Source organism: Dendropsophus ebraccatus, chromosome 9 (assembly GCF_027789765.1).
Source record: "Dendropsophus ebraccatus isolate aDenEbr1 chromosome 9, aDenEbr1.pat, whole genome shotgun sequence".
NCBI classification, from domain to species: domain Eukaryota; kingdom Metazoa; phylum Chordata; class Amphibia; order Anura; family Hylidae; genus Dendropsophus; species Dendropsophus ebraccatus.
The window spans coordinates 117677521-117695514 of NC_091462.1; the positions used below are offsets into that span (position 1 = coordinate 117677521).

Below are 17994 nucleotides of genomic sequence, written 5' to 3' on the forward strand. Positions count from 1 at the left end.
ACAGTGGTGCAGTACATTAGAGAGGACAGTGGTACAGAACATTAGAGGGGACAGTGGTACAGTACATTAGAGAGCACAGTGGTACAGTACATTAGAGAGGACAGTGGTACAGTACATTAGAGAGGACAGCGGTACAGTACATTAGAGGACAGTGGTACAGTACATTAGAGAGGACAGTGGTACAGTACATTAGAGGGGAAAGTGGTACAGTACATTAGAGGACAGTGGTACAGTACATTAGAGAGGGCAGTGGTACAGTACATTAGAGGACAGTGGTAAAGTACATTAGAGAGGACAGTGGTACAGTACATTAGAGAGGACAGTGGTACAGTACATTAGAAGACAGTGGTACAGTATATTAGAGTGGAAAGTGGTACAGTACATTAGAGGGGACAGTGGTACAGTACATTAGAGGGGACAGTGGTACAGTACATTAGAGAGGACAGTGGTACTGTACATTAGAGAGGACAGTGGTACAGTACATTAGAGGGGACAGTGGTACAGTACATTAGAGAGGACAGTGGTACAGTACATTAGAGGGGACAGTGGTACAGTACATTAGAGGGGACAGTGGTACAGTACATTAGAGAGGACAGTGGTACAGTACATTAGAGGGGACAGTGGTACAGTACATTAGAGAGGACAGTGGTACAGTACATTAGAGGGAACAGTGGTACAGTATATTAGAGAGGACAGTGGTACAGTACATTAGAGAGGACAGTGGTACAGTACATTAGAGGACAGTGGTACAGTACATTAGAGAGGACAGTGGTACAGTACATTAGAGGGAACAGTGGTACAGTATATTAGAGAGGACAGTGGTACAGTACATTAGAGGACAGTGGTACAGTACATTAGAGGACAGTGGTACAGTACATTTGAGAGGACAGTGGTACAGTACATTAGAGGGGACAGTGGTACAGTACATTAGAGGACAGTGGTACAGTACATTAGAGGACAGTGGTACAGTACATTAGAGGACAGTGGTACAGTACATTTGAGAGGACAGTGGTACAGTAAATTAGAGGACAGTGGTACAGTACATTAGAGAGGACAGTGGTACAGTACATTAGAGGGGACAGTGGTACAGTACATTAAAGAGGACAGTGGTACAGTACATTAGAGGGGACAGTGGTACAGTACATTAGAGGGGACAGTGGTACAGTACATTAGAGAGGACAGTGGTACTGTACTTTAGAGAGGACAGTGGTACAGTACATTAGAGGGGACAGTGGTACAGTACATTAGAGAGGACAGTGGTACAGTACATTAGAGGGGACAGTGGTACAGTACATTAGAGGGGACAGTGGTACAGTACATTAGAGGACAGTGGTACAGTACATTAGAGGACAGTGGTACAGTACATTTGAGAGGACAGTGGTACACAAAATTAGAGGACAGTGGTACAGTACATTAGAGAGGACAGTGGTACAGTACATTAGAGAGGACAGTGGTACAGTACATTAGAGGACAGTGGTACAGTACATTAGAGGACAGTGGTACAGTACATTTGAGAGGACAGTGGTACACAAAATTAGAGGACAGTGGTACAGTACATTAGAGAGGACAGTGGTACAGTACATTAGAGAGGACAGTGGTACTGTACATTAGAGAGGACAGTGGTACAGTACATTAGAGGGGACAGTGGTACAGTACATTAGAGGGGACAGTGGTACAGTACATTAGAGAGGACAATGGTACAGTACATTAGAGGACAGTGGTACAGTACATTAGAGAGGACAGTTGTACAGTACATTAGACAGGACAGTGGTACAGTACATTAGAGAGGACAGTGGTACAGTACATTAGAGGACAGTGGTACAGTACATTAGAGGGGACAGTGGTACAGTACATTAGAGGGGACAGTGGTACAGTACATTAGAGAGGACAGTGGTACAGTACATTAGAGGGGATAGTGGTACAGTACGTTAAAGAGGACAGTGGTACGGTACATTAGAGGACATTGGTACGGTACATTAGAGGACAGTGGTACAGTACATTAGAGGGGACAGTGGTACAGTACATTAGAGGACATTGGTACAGTACATTAGAGGACAGTGGTACAGTACATTAGAGAGGACAGTGGTACAGTACATTAGAGAGGACAGTGGTACAGTACATTAGAGGGGACAGTGGTACAGTACATTAGAGGGGACAGTGGTACAGTACATTAGAGGGCAGTGGTACAGTACATTAGAGGACAGTGGTACAGTACATTAGAGAGGACAGTGGTACAGTACATTAGAGGACAGTGGTACAGTACATTAGAGAGGACACTGGTACAGTACATTAGAGAGGACAGTGGTACAGTACATTAGCGGGGACAGTGGTACAGTACATTAGAGAGGACAGTGGTACAGTACATTAGAGGACAGTGGTACAGTACATTAGAGAGGACAGTGGTACAGTACATTAGAGGACAGTGGTACAGTACATTAGAGAGGACAGTGGTACAGTACATTAGAGAGGACAGTGGTACAGTACATTAGAGGGGACAGTGGTACAGTACATTAGAGAGGACAGTGGTACAGTACATTAGAGGACAGTGGTACAGTATATTAGAGGGGACAGTGGTACAGTAATTAGAGAGGACAGTGGTACAGTAAATTAGAGGACAGTGGTACAGTACATTAGAGGGGACAGTGGTACAGAACATTAGAGGGGACAGTGGTACAGTACATTAGATAGGACAGTGGTACAGTACATTAGAGGACAGTGGTACAGTACATTAGAGGACAGTGTTACAGTATATTAGAGAGGACAGTGGTACAGTACATTAGAGGACAGTGGTACAGTAAATTAGAGGACAGTGGTACAGTACATTAGAGGGGACAGTGGTACAGTACATTAGAGAGGACAGTGGTACAGTACATTAGAGAGGACAGTGGTACAGTACATTAGAGGGGACAGTGGTACAGTACATTAGAGGACAGTGGTACAGTACATTAGAGGGGACAGTGGTACAGTACATTAGAGGACAGTGGTACAGTACATTAGAGGGGACAGTGGTACAGTACATTAGAGGACAGTGGTACAGTACATTAGAGGACAGTGGTAGAGTACATTAGAGGGGACAGTGGTACAGTACATTAGAGGACAGTGGTACAGTACATTAGAGGGGACAGTGGTACAGTACATTAGAGGACAGTGGTACAGTACATTAGAGAGGACAGTGGTACAGTACATTACAGGGGACAGTGGTACAGTACATTAGAGGACAGTGGTACAGTACATTAGAGGACAGTGGTACAGTACATTAGAGGGGACAGTGGTACAGTACATTAGAGAGGACAGTGGTACAGTACATTAGAGAGGACAGTGGTACAGTTCATTAGAGGACAGTGGTACAGTATATTAGAGGGGACAGTGGTACAGTAATTAGAGAGGACAGTGGTACAGTACATTAGAGGACAGTGGTACAGAACATTAGAGGACAGTGGTACAGTTCATTAGAGGACAGTGGTGCAGGTTTCATCCTCCTGCAGATGGCTGCTTCAGGGGATGAGGCCCTCACAGAGACAGAGAGGCCTTAGAGTGCCTTTACATACACAGATTTATCTGACAGATTTTTTTTTAAGCCAAAGCCAGCTACAAACTATAAACAGAGATCAGATCATAAAGGGAATAATAAATTTTCTCCAATTGTCAAATCCATTCCTGGCTCTGGCTTCAAAAAATCTGTCAGATAAATCTCTCTATGTAAAGGCGCTCTTAGATGCAGCTCAGCGTTTCTTCAATTGAGATGGGTCTAGAACTCTTGTTACTAAGGGTACAAACCCACACACCGTATACACAGCAGATACGCAGCAAAAAAGCAGCAGATTTGAAGCAGATTTGATGCTGTGTTCAGTTATTAAGATCTAATCTGCTGCGTATTTGTTGCGTATTTGCTGCGTATTTGCTGCGTATCACAGCAGTAAATAAGCTGCATATACGGTGTGTGGGTTTGTACCCTAAAGTATAATAATATAATGAAGGTTTTTACAGTGAAGCTGACATAAACTCCTGAATCCCCCCTGCAGCTCCCATCACACAGCCCCTCCAGCTCAGGGACTGTTATGGGACTATATGAGCGGATGGGACTGGGTGTAAGTGACTGTTCTTTACCTGTAATATTTTGGGCCTTCTGCAGAATCTCTTGCAGTTCTTTCTCCTCCTCAGCAGCTAATTGTTTCTTTGCGCTGCAAGATAAGGGATATTTATTAATTTCCATGCAAAATGAGCAGCTAAAGTGGCCAGAGAACACGGAAAGAGAACAGAGCAGACATGGATGACAAGTGCTCCTCTTCCTGACACCTTTTTCAGGAAACTCTCATCCCAAAGTCACATCTCTTCCCTCATATCCCCCAGGAAACAAATTGCAGGGTCTCCAGCCTTACCCGCTCACTACATCCGCCTGCGGCCTGCAAAAGCATTGGATTCGGGGACTCTCCTCCCTGCTGCTTTCCAGACCTCCATACCAACCTCCACACCTGCTGAGATACGGCCAGATAATATACGGACCATCACCACATTGCCCTAAGGCCTGTCATCCGGTCTTCCTCCCTGCAGTTTCCCAGGTGGATAAGCGTTTGGTGAGTGAGACCATGTGGGTCCGTGCTTCCCGGCCTACTTCCTCGCTTCCCCATTCCCAGGGAAGATTGCTTCATACCGGCCTGAACCTGAACGGAGCTCCGGCCATACAGATTACAAAAAGCCCAACTTCTCATTACACCAACACACAATACAACACTAACAGCCAGTGTGCATACTTGAAAAACAGTGACTACTTTCTGGTGCCCTCATTACACTGCTCAGACCCTGCGCCCCGTCCACACATTCCTGGACCCCAGAGGACATCCATTGGTTTGGCCTCCTACATTCCACCCCCCTCCTTGTATCCTAGGTGTGCTGGTGGCCTACACCCAACCTGTGATCTCTAGCCCAGATCTTATATATTACTGTGTAAAAGACGAGGCAGGACGCTATGTTACACAGCTATATTTGCATTGACCTGGAATGCCAGCACTTAAGCTTGTGAATAGTGTTAAGCAAATCTGTCAATATGTTCGGGTATGGCAACGTTATCCGAACCTGAATGCTGAAGGACATAGGCTGTATCAATGTTTTCCTAGAAGCATTTGTTGTGTCCTACCATATTTGTTACATATATATACAAGTCTGTACTTATTGTACTTGTGTGGTGATAAAAGTAGTACTAAAGTTTGCCACTAGATGTCGCTGTATTGTGTATGTGTATTTGGAAGCCGCACAGCTGAAGGATGTAAAGGGTTATTGTTTCTCTGTTTGTCAGTTGAGGCTGTTGACCAGTAGGAGTCTTGTTTTCTTCTTTCCTATCATCTCCTTCCTTATTTCTTCTGTTGCACTCTTCACCCAATCACAGCGCACCTTACATGCTGAGAGGAAGTAAGTCACATGGGTGGAGGAGGAGCAAAGGTCTTTCGTGTTGGACATTGTGGAGGAAGGACACAAGCTAGATAGCTCTTCACAGTGGTCCTATCTGGGCCCTGGCCCCCTGCCAGGTCCCCGTACATACCTCAGTGCAGTCTTATTCAGAATCCCGTATGGGAAGGATGCAAGACAGTACACCGCTAACAACTTTCCTACAAGTAACGCTACACAGCACTGTGCACTGTTAAACTCTTCTTAGGAGAGGACACCCCAGAGACAACTTCAACCCATGCCGAGAACAAGGAGTGTCTCAGAGCAGGACAGTATCCACAAAAGCCAACGAGCTAGGAACTGATCTAGATAGAGAAAAGTTGCTGTAAGCCTATAAACTCTATCTCGCAGTGCAGGTGTCAGCAGGGAACCCTCAGCATTCTGCTCATCTCAGGTAACAAGGTCTGGGGCCTGTGTCACCCTCTAGGAAGGTTCAGCTGAGTGTAGTGGGCATAAGGTGGTGTGAAGACCAATTCAAGGTCAATACACGGGCACAGGTTGTCTTCTTCTTCTGAGTATTCTACCTCATCCTCCAACATTCTGGCAGAGCACAGTACTCAAGTGAAAGAAAAGTAATCAGCTCAGCGATTGTTGGCTCTCTCTGGTGCTGCGGATCCACACCTGGCTGGTGTGTGCCACTATGTCCAAGGAAAACAATGATCCAGCACGTAACGAAGCGAAACGAATGATCCAGCACGTAACGAAGCGAAACGAATGATCCAGCACGTAACGAAACAGGTGCATTTCACTAATTTGGAGGTGAATAAATGAACATATGATATGCAGTAAGTACTGCCACAAGACTTTAGCACATTCATTTTGCAAAATATATACAGAAATTAATAACAATAACATACTAGAACAATGTACTAAAGAGATAAGAGATGGACCAAATGATTATAAATTGCTTATTAACACATCAGAAAAAGAATTATGAATACATAGGAGAGTAAATAGCTGTAACTATAAATATAATTCCAATTTTAGTCATTTCTAATTCTACATATATATATAGTCAGCACTCCTATGTGTCCATACTACACTTCCCAAAAAACACACATCTTGTATACTATAAATACGTGTATATCATGCCGGGTAAATGTGTGTAGAGGCAAGGAAACAATAGGATGTAAAAACAACAACTGCAAAAAATGTTTAAGAAAAACCGCTATGTGTTGCGTTGTGTGTGAACAAGAGGTAAGATAACAAAGATGAAACAAAATATTAAGAGATAAAAATTACTTAAAATAATAATATATAGAATAGGAGAACTAAGGTATGAAGGGATAAAAAATGAAAATGATTAATAATGAAATAATAATAATAATGACCTCCGGGGCACGTGTGCCCAAGGTAAATTGCCAAAAGGCTTCCCGATCACATAGATGTTTATGTATATCTCCACCTCTTGCTGATGGCACAATTTTTTCAATGCCATAAATAATGAAAGATTTGCGGTTGGAATGGTGACAATTGATGAAATGTAATGATGCACCTGATTTATTTCTTAGTAAATTTCCAGTAATGTCATTGAGATGTTCCAGTGCACGAACTTTTAATTGCAATCTATATGTTGTTTAATAGCAAATTGTTTGGAATTAGAATTGTTGTGAAATATACTGCAAACTTTAGCAAAAGTGCAAGTGCGGCACGGATAAGTACCGCACTTAAAAAAGCCAAGTCGCTTAGCCATGTCGGAGACCTCTTTTCCGATTGGACCAAACTCGGAGACAGTATGTCCTCAAGGGTCTTAGCCCTCTTGGGGACAACTGCACAACCCTGAGCCAGTAATTCAGCCAACTTATCATCCTCCTGCAAAATATGTATATGCTTCTTTAGGCTATGTTCACACTGCATACGAATCCGTACGCATTTCGTACGGCGCCGTACATGTGCGGCTGAAACTACGGGTGTGCGAATATTCGATGTGCGGCCGGATGCGTACGCAATGTGTACGCAATGCGAACGTACGCCCGTAGTCTACTTTCGCTTCCCAAGCCCCCTACGAAGCGATCTGACAGTGGTCTTTTACTTGGAAATCTTCGCCTAGCCGCGGACACCCCACAGAACCTTTTGGATCGGCATAGAAGAGTGGAAAAATGAAGAAATCACCACTACGTACGGATCCGCGCGATACGCTACGGGCGTAAGTTACAGCCTTCCGGCCAGAAACAATGGTCTGGTTCATTTCTTACGGCGCCGTATACGATCCGGGCGTACATTCGTACGAAGTGCGAACTGTGCGGCCAGGATCGTATACTTTGCATTGTACGCTAACTACGTAAGTTTCCGGCCGCATATTCACGGAGCGCACTACGGCCGGAAGCTTGCGTAGTGTGAACCTAGCCTTATAATGTATTTTATACTATTAAAAAGTGGAGTGTATGTAAGTGACAATACTGGTTTAGGAAAAAAATTTTGTTTGTCTTTAGATGACTTATGTTTAGGCTGAATTAGTGTTTGACGATCTTTTTTAATGACTATATGTTGTGCTCTATCACAATGAAAATTACTATATCCTCTTGCTCGTAATCTTTGTTCTAATTCTTGGGCCTCATGTTCAAAAGTGTCACTTCAACAATAAATTCATTAAGTTCTTTAGTATACTGACCATATTTTTGTAAGTGAAACTCAAGAGCATTCAATGCTACTGACCATGGAATGGATGTGTATAATGAAGCCAGTGCCACTCTGGCTGCCATGTGACGTCACTAAGGGAATCTTGCAAATATCCCGGAACTCGCCTGACTAGTGGCTGTAATAAGCCATCCAGCCACGCAGAGAGTCTCGCCAATAGTGAGTTTGTTTCATCTTTGTTATCTTACCTCTTGTTCACACACAACGCAACACATAGCGGTTTTTCTTAAACATTTTTTGCAGTTGTTGTTTTTACATCCTATTGTTTCCTTGCCTCTACACACATTTACCCGGCATGATATACACGTATTTATAGTATACAAGATGTGTGTTTTTTGGGAAGTGTAGTATGGACACATAGGAGTGCTGACTATATATATGTAGAATTAGAAATGACTAAAATTGGAATTATATTTATAGTTACAGCTATTTACTCTCCTATGTATTCATAATTCTTTTTCTGATGTGTTAATAAGCAATTTATAATCATTTGGTCCATCTCTTATCTCTTTAGTACATTGTTCTAGTATGTTATTGTTATTAATTTCTGTATATATTTTGCAAAATGAATGTGCTAAAGTCTTGTGGCAGTACTTACTGCATATCATATGTTCATTTATTCACCTCCACATTAGTGAAATGCACCTGTTTGTAGGGTATTTAAGTAAGTAATGTGGTGGGGTGGAGTTATCAGTGAGCAAGAGTGCGCATGCGCTCGAAACGCGTCGCACTCTTTATTACCTGCTGCACATTTGCAATTAGTAAACCAGCCTTCCTTATGTTAAGGAGACTCTGTGATTTTTCACTATCCACCGACACAGCACACACCGCAACCTTGGGACACTTCCCCTTTTTGTGGGTGGCAGTTCCGATAGCCTGGGAGGGTCACTACACCAGTCTGGCCATTCGTGATCACTCTAACCCAAGGGACCCAGTAGCAACCCGGCAGGACACTGACCACAGGGGAAAAGGTACAACCGGCCTTTAAAACTAAAAGCAGGCGTGCCATCACACCTGTGTGCCCTTCAGGCACTGGCATCACAAATTCACACTACAAGGTCCGGCTGTATCTCGACCAACCGCCAAAGAAGTGTTTTCACACATCACCATCTAGCAAGTGACCAGCCGATCCACCGATATAACACTACACCGGGGACTCACCACACATGGAAATAGTACAAAACTTCTACGTGGTGATAGAGCAAACAAAATTCTGACCAACCAAGTTACCTAATTTTTCTGTTATTAGATCCCCCCCCCCCCCCCCAATGTTTAACACCTGCTTAATGACCTACTGTATTGACAAATGTAGCTTCTAACACTATATTGTCCCATACATTCTCCTTGCATATACAGTACATATTCTCTTGGCTGTCAGGCTTGCTATTGCTCACAATGGAAATGCCCAACTCCTCTGACTATAATAAAACTTCTTACTCTCCTAATACTTTGGATTTATCTCATCAACCTTGTCTACACCTGGGAACCTTCTTGAACAGTCAGGACAGTCTACAAAAGTCAAAAGACTGATCCCCAGTAGAACAAAGAGCCTAAGCTGACGTATCCTACTGATCTTCGCTCAACTACCTTGGGAAGGTTTGAGGAGCTAGCTTCACCCAGCTGTAAAGGCCTGGGGCTCTTACTACCAAACCTGGCACTCTTTGAACTGGTTTAGCAATAGGCGGTCTTCTCTGTACTGTGCTTCTAACCGTACGTATAAGGATTCTCTACTGTACACTCAGTGACTATTCTACCTATCCTGGCAGAGTACACTACTACTTTGGACAAGGTCTTTAACATGGCCCCCTATACCTCTAAAATTACAACTTTTCTAAAACCAGCTATACCTCTCCTGTCAAGTTTCTGCTCAAGTCAGAACCTCAAGCACTTCCGTCACCTATACCTGCACCTAGTGAGCTGTTTCCTGTTATACTTTGTATTGCACTGACGTCACTGTCTGGTTAAGTGCTGGACTTTGTGCTCATTAATCTGCCGCACCTACACCCGCACATTGTGCTACCTTGTGTGCCTGTGTCCGGGGTGTGTAACGCCACTCCTGGCCACCGTGGCGTTAAACACCAAACTCCCACCTGCTGTATACCACCTAAGCACCCCAGGCCATGGCACATCTATGGTACATATTCCCTTGAGACTTACCTGTAGACAAGAACCGGGACAATAAAGACTACTGACTGCTCCTGTCGTTCTGCGTTTAGCAGGATTTCCATCATGTCATTAAACTCAGTCTGCCACGTGACTTCACTATCCAGGGGGAGAAAGTTACCTGCGACAATAGAAAAAAAGAAAATTAGATGTGATGCCCCCCCAAATATAATATGATAATCCCTGAATATCTTCTGACTGATCCTCCAGCAATTCTCCTTTGTTGGCGGCCTTGAGTTCAGCTGACACAGTGACATTCGAGCTGAGGATTATTATGTCACATGTCATAGGGCGTCTGTTATCAGTACAGAGTTCACTATGTTATTGACTTTACAAGCATAGGCCTGGTGAGCTGCTCCACCCTGCGCAGACACATGCAGATGGCTGTGACATATCAGCCACTAACCAACCGTACTACAACCAAAGAACCACAAAAATCTGATCAATAATTTTTAGCGATACAACTCAATGTCCTTAACACAGAGGTCCACACTACTAAACAAGAAAAAGCAATGACATGTGGTATCCCACCACGGGTGTTACTAGTATGCTACACCCCTCACAAAAGTCTGTACTTCAAGTAACTGTGATAGTGACGTAGGACCTAATTTTTGCCACAAGATGTCAATATTGTATGTAACTGTACTTGTATCTTGCACAGCTGCAAGTAACTAAATGGTTACTGTGTGTTGTAATCTGTACATCAGTGAGGACCTTCTCTTCTTCTCTACCTATCTCTAAGCTCCTTTCTTTTTATGCTTTCTTCTCCACCACTCACAGGGGACATTACACCTCCTGTAGGAATTTGTCACATGGGGAGAGGAAGTATACACCCAGTCTTAGTGTGGTTTCCATGTAGAGAAGACGCAAGACAAGTTGGTCCCTGCTGTGGTCCAGCCTTGCCAGATCCCCACTCCAAAACTAGTCCGCAGTCTTAGGTTCTGTCAGGGCCACGGCGGCATCCCGTGCTGCAGATCGCCGCCACTGCCACTGCCCCTCTTCCCTGCTGACAGCGCACGCCGGAGCCCATGTGCTGGGGTCAGGCGTGCTGTCTCTTCGGCTCTGGCAAGCGCCTCACCTTGCCGTGTTCCTGCTTCTTCCTGTCCCGGCCAGCGCGCGCGTCCCTGTCTCCTAGGGCGCGCGTGCGCCGGCTGTCACAGCTTTAAAGGGACAGTACGTCCCTAATTACAGTGTGCACCAATCACGTCCCTATAAAAGTACACCTGCCCTACAGTCCCTGTTGGAGCCTCTGCATGCTTTCTAGTGTGTTTAGTCCCAGCTGCCCGTTGTTCCTGTACATTGTTTCTGCCACTTGCGGTGACTGTGTCCGTGTGTCCAGCTGCCTGCCTGCTAGCCTACTGTTTCTGCTACACCTCGCCCCCCAAGGGGTAGCGACCTGGGGGTCGCCTGCCGCAGTCCATCCCGCCTTGCAGTGGGCTCTGGTGAAGACAAGCGGCCCCTTAGACTCCAGCTCCCTGGTGCGGTTTACGCCATTGCTGGTGACAGTCCAGTGGATCCATGACTCCAGTCATTACAGGTTCCTGTGCAGAGCAGACGCACATGAGAGACGTAGACACCAGTTTCTTCAAAGCAGCACTTCTACACACTATGCAGTTAAGCTACTCAAGGGAGAGCACAAGTCAGAGAAACCCCAACCCATGCTGAGAACAAGTCTAAGGCTATGTTCACACTACGTAAAAGTACGGCAAAAGTATCGGCAACAACGGCCGTACTTTGGGTGGTGAGGACATAGCCTTATCTTCAGTGGGATCTCGGCCGGAAAGTATACACATCGTATACGCTCCGGCGGAAATCCCGTACGGGGCCGCAAATAACTGTCAGTGATTTGCGGCTGCTGAAAGACCTGTCAGTTCACACAATGAAGCGAGCTGCTCCGGACGCTTGCTTCTTTGTGTGCTGTGGGAGGTTCTGATGCAGGAACACGCTGATGTGCCCGCAGCAGAACCCTGCGGCCGGAAAGATCATCCGGCCGGTACTTAAGTAAGGAACGGCCGGTCTCTTACCCCGTGTGAACATAGCCGGGGCTCGGTTCACACGTTGTAAGAGTGCGGCTGTATTTGCGGCTGTAATTGTGCGGCGGGATTTTTGATGGTTCGTGTGTATGCTGGGAAGTATAGGATATGCGGCTGCACAGTGCACACTATCTCTGAATCTACGGCCCTATCGTAAACGGACCCGTAAAAAATGAACAAGACCATTGTTTGCGGCTGAATATGCGGCCGTGGATTGACAGGCGGTCCGTACGGAGTACTTCAAAAATAGCCGGCAATGATGCCGAATGCCGATGCCTCTAATAGTTAATATATTAAATTAATCAAACACATTTTCTTTGTAATCAAGACACTTTCGTTGATCAATAATTTATTTCTAACGAATCCATCATTTTGCAATTAAATATACTGTTAAAAAAAATAGATATATAAATAAATGTATATTTATCTATATATTTATTTTTTGACAGTATAATTAATTGCACAATGATGGATTCGTTAGAATTAAATTATTGACCAACGAAACTGAATTTATTTTCAAGAAAATGTGTTTTATTCATTAAATATTAATTAGTACAGGAAGCTCCATAAGCCGGTAATTCATATGCCGGCAATAGAGCTTTCTGTACTAATCATCACTTTACTTTAATGAAAACATCAAATGTTTCTTCTAATTATGTTGTCACAATAGCATTATTAGAAGAAACATTTCGAATTATATGTGCGCTCAGCTGATTGGCTGTTCGGCTGAGCGCACATATAATGAGCCGGTCCGCAGTACAGTGACTTCATTGTGCTGCGGACCAGCGAAGAGGACACATCGGGGTGAGTATAGAGCTCTCCCCACCCCCTCCCCAGCACTGCACCCCTCCCAGCAAGGAAGGGGGGGTGAGTTAACCCCTTCCTTGCTGGGATGGGTGCAGTCTGACATCAGTCTGGCCCCCCGGGGGTTAAGGGGGATGCAATACATCCTCCCTTAACCCCTTGGGGGTCAGACTGTAAGCAGCGATCTGTAAAGATGCTGCATACTGTAAGGTGCACAACACCGCTCACAATGATGGGTGTTGTGCTCCTGTTTGTGTGTTTTTTGTGTGTTTCTCCCTTTTTGTTTTTCAGATATCGGTATCCTGGGGATTACGTCGGATTCCATGGACTACGTCGATGACCAGCGGTTGTTCTTTGAATTTTTTAAATAAAATGGTCAATGAGGGGTGTGGGGGTGTTTTTATTTGAATAAAATATTTTTTTTTACTTGTGTCTTGTCTTTATTTCTTTACTTTTTAGACTTAGTAGTGGAAGCCGTCTAATAGACGGAATCCATTACTAAGTTGGGGCCTAGTGTTAGCCGGTATAAAATGGCTAACACTAACCCCCTATTATTACCCCAGTACCCAATGCCACCAGGGGTACTGGGAAGAGCCGGGTGCCAGTGGTCCCGGAGCGTCAATATTGGCGCTCCTGGACCGGGCGGCAGCAGGCTGGTAAGATTTAGGCTGGGGAGGGCCTAAACCAATGGCTCTTCCCACCCTGGTGTTACCAGGCTGCTGTCGTTTGGTTTTTAACCCGGCTGGTTATAAAAATAGGGGGGACCCTATGTGTTTTTTTTTTAATTAAGAAAACACATTTTCGTTTAAATAAATACAGTTTCTTTGTTCAATAATTTAATTCTAACGAATCCATCATTGTGCAATTCAATATACTGTCAAAAAATAAATATATATATATAAATATACATTTATTTATATATATATTTATTTTAACAGTATATTTAATTGCAAAATGATGGAATCGTTTACATTTAATTATTGAACAATAAAAGGGACTTTATTACAAAGAAAATGTGTTTTATTAATTCAATATATTAACCATGAGAGACATCGGCATACTGCAGAGGATCGCAAACCCCGGTAATAGCGATTCATGTAAACTGTGTTCCCTGCTTTCCCTGCATCCAGAGGTGTTTCCATCACTTTCTTAACATTTTATTTGTTATTTCTAGTTGAACCAGATTTCCAAGTAAATGACCGTATGTTTTGAGCCGCATGTCTATTTTTTCCCACGGCCGGAGTTTCACCCGCACATTTACAGCCGCATAAAAAATACAGCCGCACAGTTACAGCGTGTGAACCCAGCCTCTTAAAGTGCAAGGCAGTATCCTGATAAAAAGAGGAGCTGATTCGGATAGAGCAAAGTTGCTAGGAGCCTACGTATTCTATCTCGTAGCGCAGGTGTAACTTTTATTATTATTATTATTATTTATTTATAAAGCGCCCTTAGTTCCAGAGCGCTATACAATAGATAGGCAACAGGCAGGAACAATACAAGATCAGAAAACATTACATGAAGGCAAAAGACAGACTGGTACATGGGGGAAGAGGACCCTGCCCGCGAGGGCTCACAATCTATGGGGTATAGGGAGAGAAACAGGAGGTAAAGTGCAACCATTCAAGTGTGATGCAGAGTTATTGTAGGTTGTAGCCTTGTTTGAAGAGATGGGTTTTCAGGTTACTTTTAAAGGACTTGATGGTGGATGAGAGACGGATGTGTCGGGGTAGCGAGTTCCAGAGTATGGGGGAGGCTCGGGCAAAGTCTTGGAGGCGGTTGTGCGAGGTACGAACAAGGGGGGAGCGGAGACGGAGGTCACTGGAGGATCGAAGGTTGCGTGAGGGACGGTAGCGGGATATCAGGTCAGAGATGTACGGAGGGGACAGGTTGTGGATTGCCTTGTATGTCATGGTCAACAATTTAAAGTCAATACGTTGGGCAATGGGGAGTCAGTGGAGGGATTGGCAGAGGGGAGAGGCTGAGGCAAAGCGAGGGGAAAGGTGGATAAGTCGGGCAGCAGAGTTAAGGATAGACTGGAGGGGATCAAGGGAGTTAGCTGGAAGGCCAGAGAGGAGGATGTTACAGTAGTCCAAGCGGGAGATAATGAGAGCATGGACCAGCAGTTTGGTGGAGTCAGGGGTGAGGAAAGAGCGGATTCTGGAAATGTTTTTGAGGTGAAGGCGGCAGGAGGTGGTCAGGGCCTGAATATGTCGTTTAAAGGACAGGGCAGAGTGCAGGGGCAAGACTTCAGGACCAGCTAAATTATTGGGCAGTAAACCCAGGAACGGTCCACATTGGCAGAAAATAAACTAAACAGCTGCCGATCATAACAGGGCAGCCCAGAGCAGACCAAAGGACAAGGAAAAAGGGTAACCCTATCCTGGCAACTAATCCCCGTATTACCTATTCCCATCATGCCTGGACAGCCAAAGCTAAGCATTGCAACAGCTGGAGGGCCACAAGTTTGAGACCCCTGGTCTACAGGGAGCTTTCCTGTGGGTGGAGAGGACATGGAAAGACACTGAGACTGGCCTCTAATAAGCTGCAATACAGAGGAGGGTCTTTAGCAGGATAAAAAATACAATAAAAAAACTAAAAGTCTGAATGCAATAAACACTTTACCATCCACAGAATACCCAGCATATGGCTACTGTCAGTGCCGACCTACAGAACCGCAATGGCACATGGGTTCTGGAACATTGCAAGTGCAGAGGAAGAACACAGGAAGTGGGGGAGGGGTTTAGCTAGTACAGAGGAAGAACACAGGAAGTGGGGGAGGGGTTTAGCTAGTGCAGAGGAAGAACACAGGAAGTGGGGGCGGGGTTTAGCTAGTGCAGAGGAAGAACACAGGAAGTGGGGACAGGGTTTAGCTAGTGCAGAGGAAGAACACAGGAAGTTAGGGCGGAGTTTAGCTAGTGCAGAGGAAGAACACAGGAAGTGGGGACAGGGTTTAGCTAGTGCAGAGGAAGAACACAGGAAGTGGGAACAGGGTTTAGCTAGTGCAGAGGAAGAACACAGGAAGTGGGGACAGGGTTTAGCTAGTTCAGAGGAAGAACACAGGAAGTTAAGGCAGGGTTTAGCTAGTGCAGAGGAAGAACACAGGAAGTGGGGACAGGGTTTAGCTAGTGCAGAGGAAGAACACAGGAAATTGGGGGCGGGTTTAGCTAGTAAAGAGGAAGAACACAGGAAGTGGGGACAGGGTTTAGCTAGTGAAGAGGAAGAACACAGAAAGTGGAGACAGGGTTAAGCTAGTGAAGAGGAAGAACAACGGAAGTGGGGAAAGGGTTTAGCTAGTCAAGAGGAAGAACCCCGGAAGTGGGGATGGGGTTTAGCTAGTGCAGAGGAAGAACACAGGAAGTGGGGGTGGGGGTGGGGTTTAGCTAATGCAGAGGAAAAAACAGGACAGGAAGTGGGGGCGAGTATACTTAGTGCAGAGGAAGAATTGAACAAAAATATATTATTTATTCTCTATTCCTATCTTATAGGAAATTATAATAAAATCTGGACTCACCGAGCTGAGCGTAGATGGCACCAGTCTCATCCTTATTCATCTTCACACATCCTCGGTTGTCCACCAGGGTGATGGTCTCGGTCAGCTTGTACGCATTTCTTATCATGGTCTCTGGCTTCTCTTCTGACCCGGCCACCTTAGCATGGACCTTGTATGTTCCATCATCATCCACCACGTACTTACAGGAGTTGATGAAGGACGATTTCCCATGACCGGTGTAACCGAAGAGCTGGAGGAGAACCCTGGAGTATCCCTGATTCCCATGGGTGCAGCTATCCAGGCTAAAGGTCCTGATATAATCCTTCATAGCTCGGGAATCCATAGCTGGTTCTGTATAGAGAAGCTGGTTCTATATATATGTATGTATATACAGGAGCTACTCTGTAATGTGGAGCTGCTTCTGTGTATACCACAAAACTGTAGTCACCTCTAACAAAACAAAAGTGAAAGGGATTTCGTGCAGTTCTGCCATTTATATGACCTGACAAAAATACTTAAGTAGGGTGGAGTAAAAACACACACACATGGTGCATAGTGATGTATTAAGGACATTGGGGGAATTTATCCTTTGCCTCTTTTATACAACTCTTCTTCTGCCTATAAGTAATATACTTGGGTGCAACCAATTTATCAGTCACACACAGCTTCCTGGATAGAAGTGAAAAGCAAGCGGGAGCTCTCAGTAGTTGATCCCTTTTATTGGCAAATTGAAAAAGATGATGACAAAATGTGAGTTCCAGAGGCGACAGCTCTGGCCTCTTCATTAGACATGGTATAAGACAAGAATAACATATCACATATAGAGAGGTAACATAGGCAAGTGATGGGGGCAGGACACAGGAATAGAGAGGTAACATACACAAGTGATGGGGGCAGGACACAGGAATAGAGAGGTAACATAGGCAAGTGATGGGGGCAGGACACAGGAATAGAGAGGTAACATAGGCAAGTGATGGGGGCAGGACACGGGAATAGAGAGGTAACATAGGTAAGTGATGGGGGCAGGACACAGGAATAGAGAGGTAACATAGGTGATAGAAAGAAATATCAATATGTTGGGGGAAGATTATCCAGTGGGGCTGTAAATTGATGGAGCAGGGCTTGGAGTGTGAGAGAGGTCTGATCCATGGTTTTTTATGGCCCTCCAAGCTCTGGGGGCACATGCGGTAAGTGGTGTAGCATGACATAAATCCATGTGACAGTAGTCATTCCTAATCTCAGGAAACATAGACAAGTGATGGTGCAGGACACAGGAATAGAGAGGTAACATAGACAAGTGATGGTGCAGGACACAGGAATAGAGAGGTAACATAGACAAGTGATGGTGCAGGACACAGGAATAGAGAGGTAACATGACATAGCATGACATAAATCCATGTGACAGTAGTCATTCCTGATCTCAGT

The 17994-nt window shown here is 44.8% G+C and overlaps 1 protein-coding gene across 1 annotated transcript in view; it reads right to left on the minus strand.

Annotated features, from left to right (window-relative positions):
- The window catches only part of LOC138800588 (uncharacterized), a 29762-nt gene extending 12744 nt beyond the window's left edge, over positions 1–17018 (minus strand). Inside the window, exons 1-3 of the mRNA XM_069982373.1 lie at positions 16591–17018; positions 10237–10363; positions 4108–4181 (exon numbers count right to left, since the gene is read on the minus strand). Of these exons, the coding sequence (XP_069838474.1) occupies positions 4108–4181; positions 10237–10363; positions 16591–16912 (523 nt within the window). The 5' untranslated portion in view covers positions 16913–17018. The remainder of the gene's footprint in view (positions 1–4107; positions 4182–10236; positions 10364–16590) is intronic.
- Between the last annotated feature and the right edge of the window lie 976 nt (positions 17019–17994).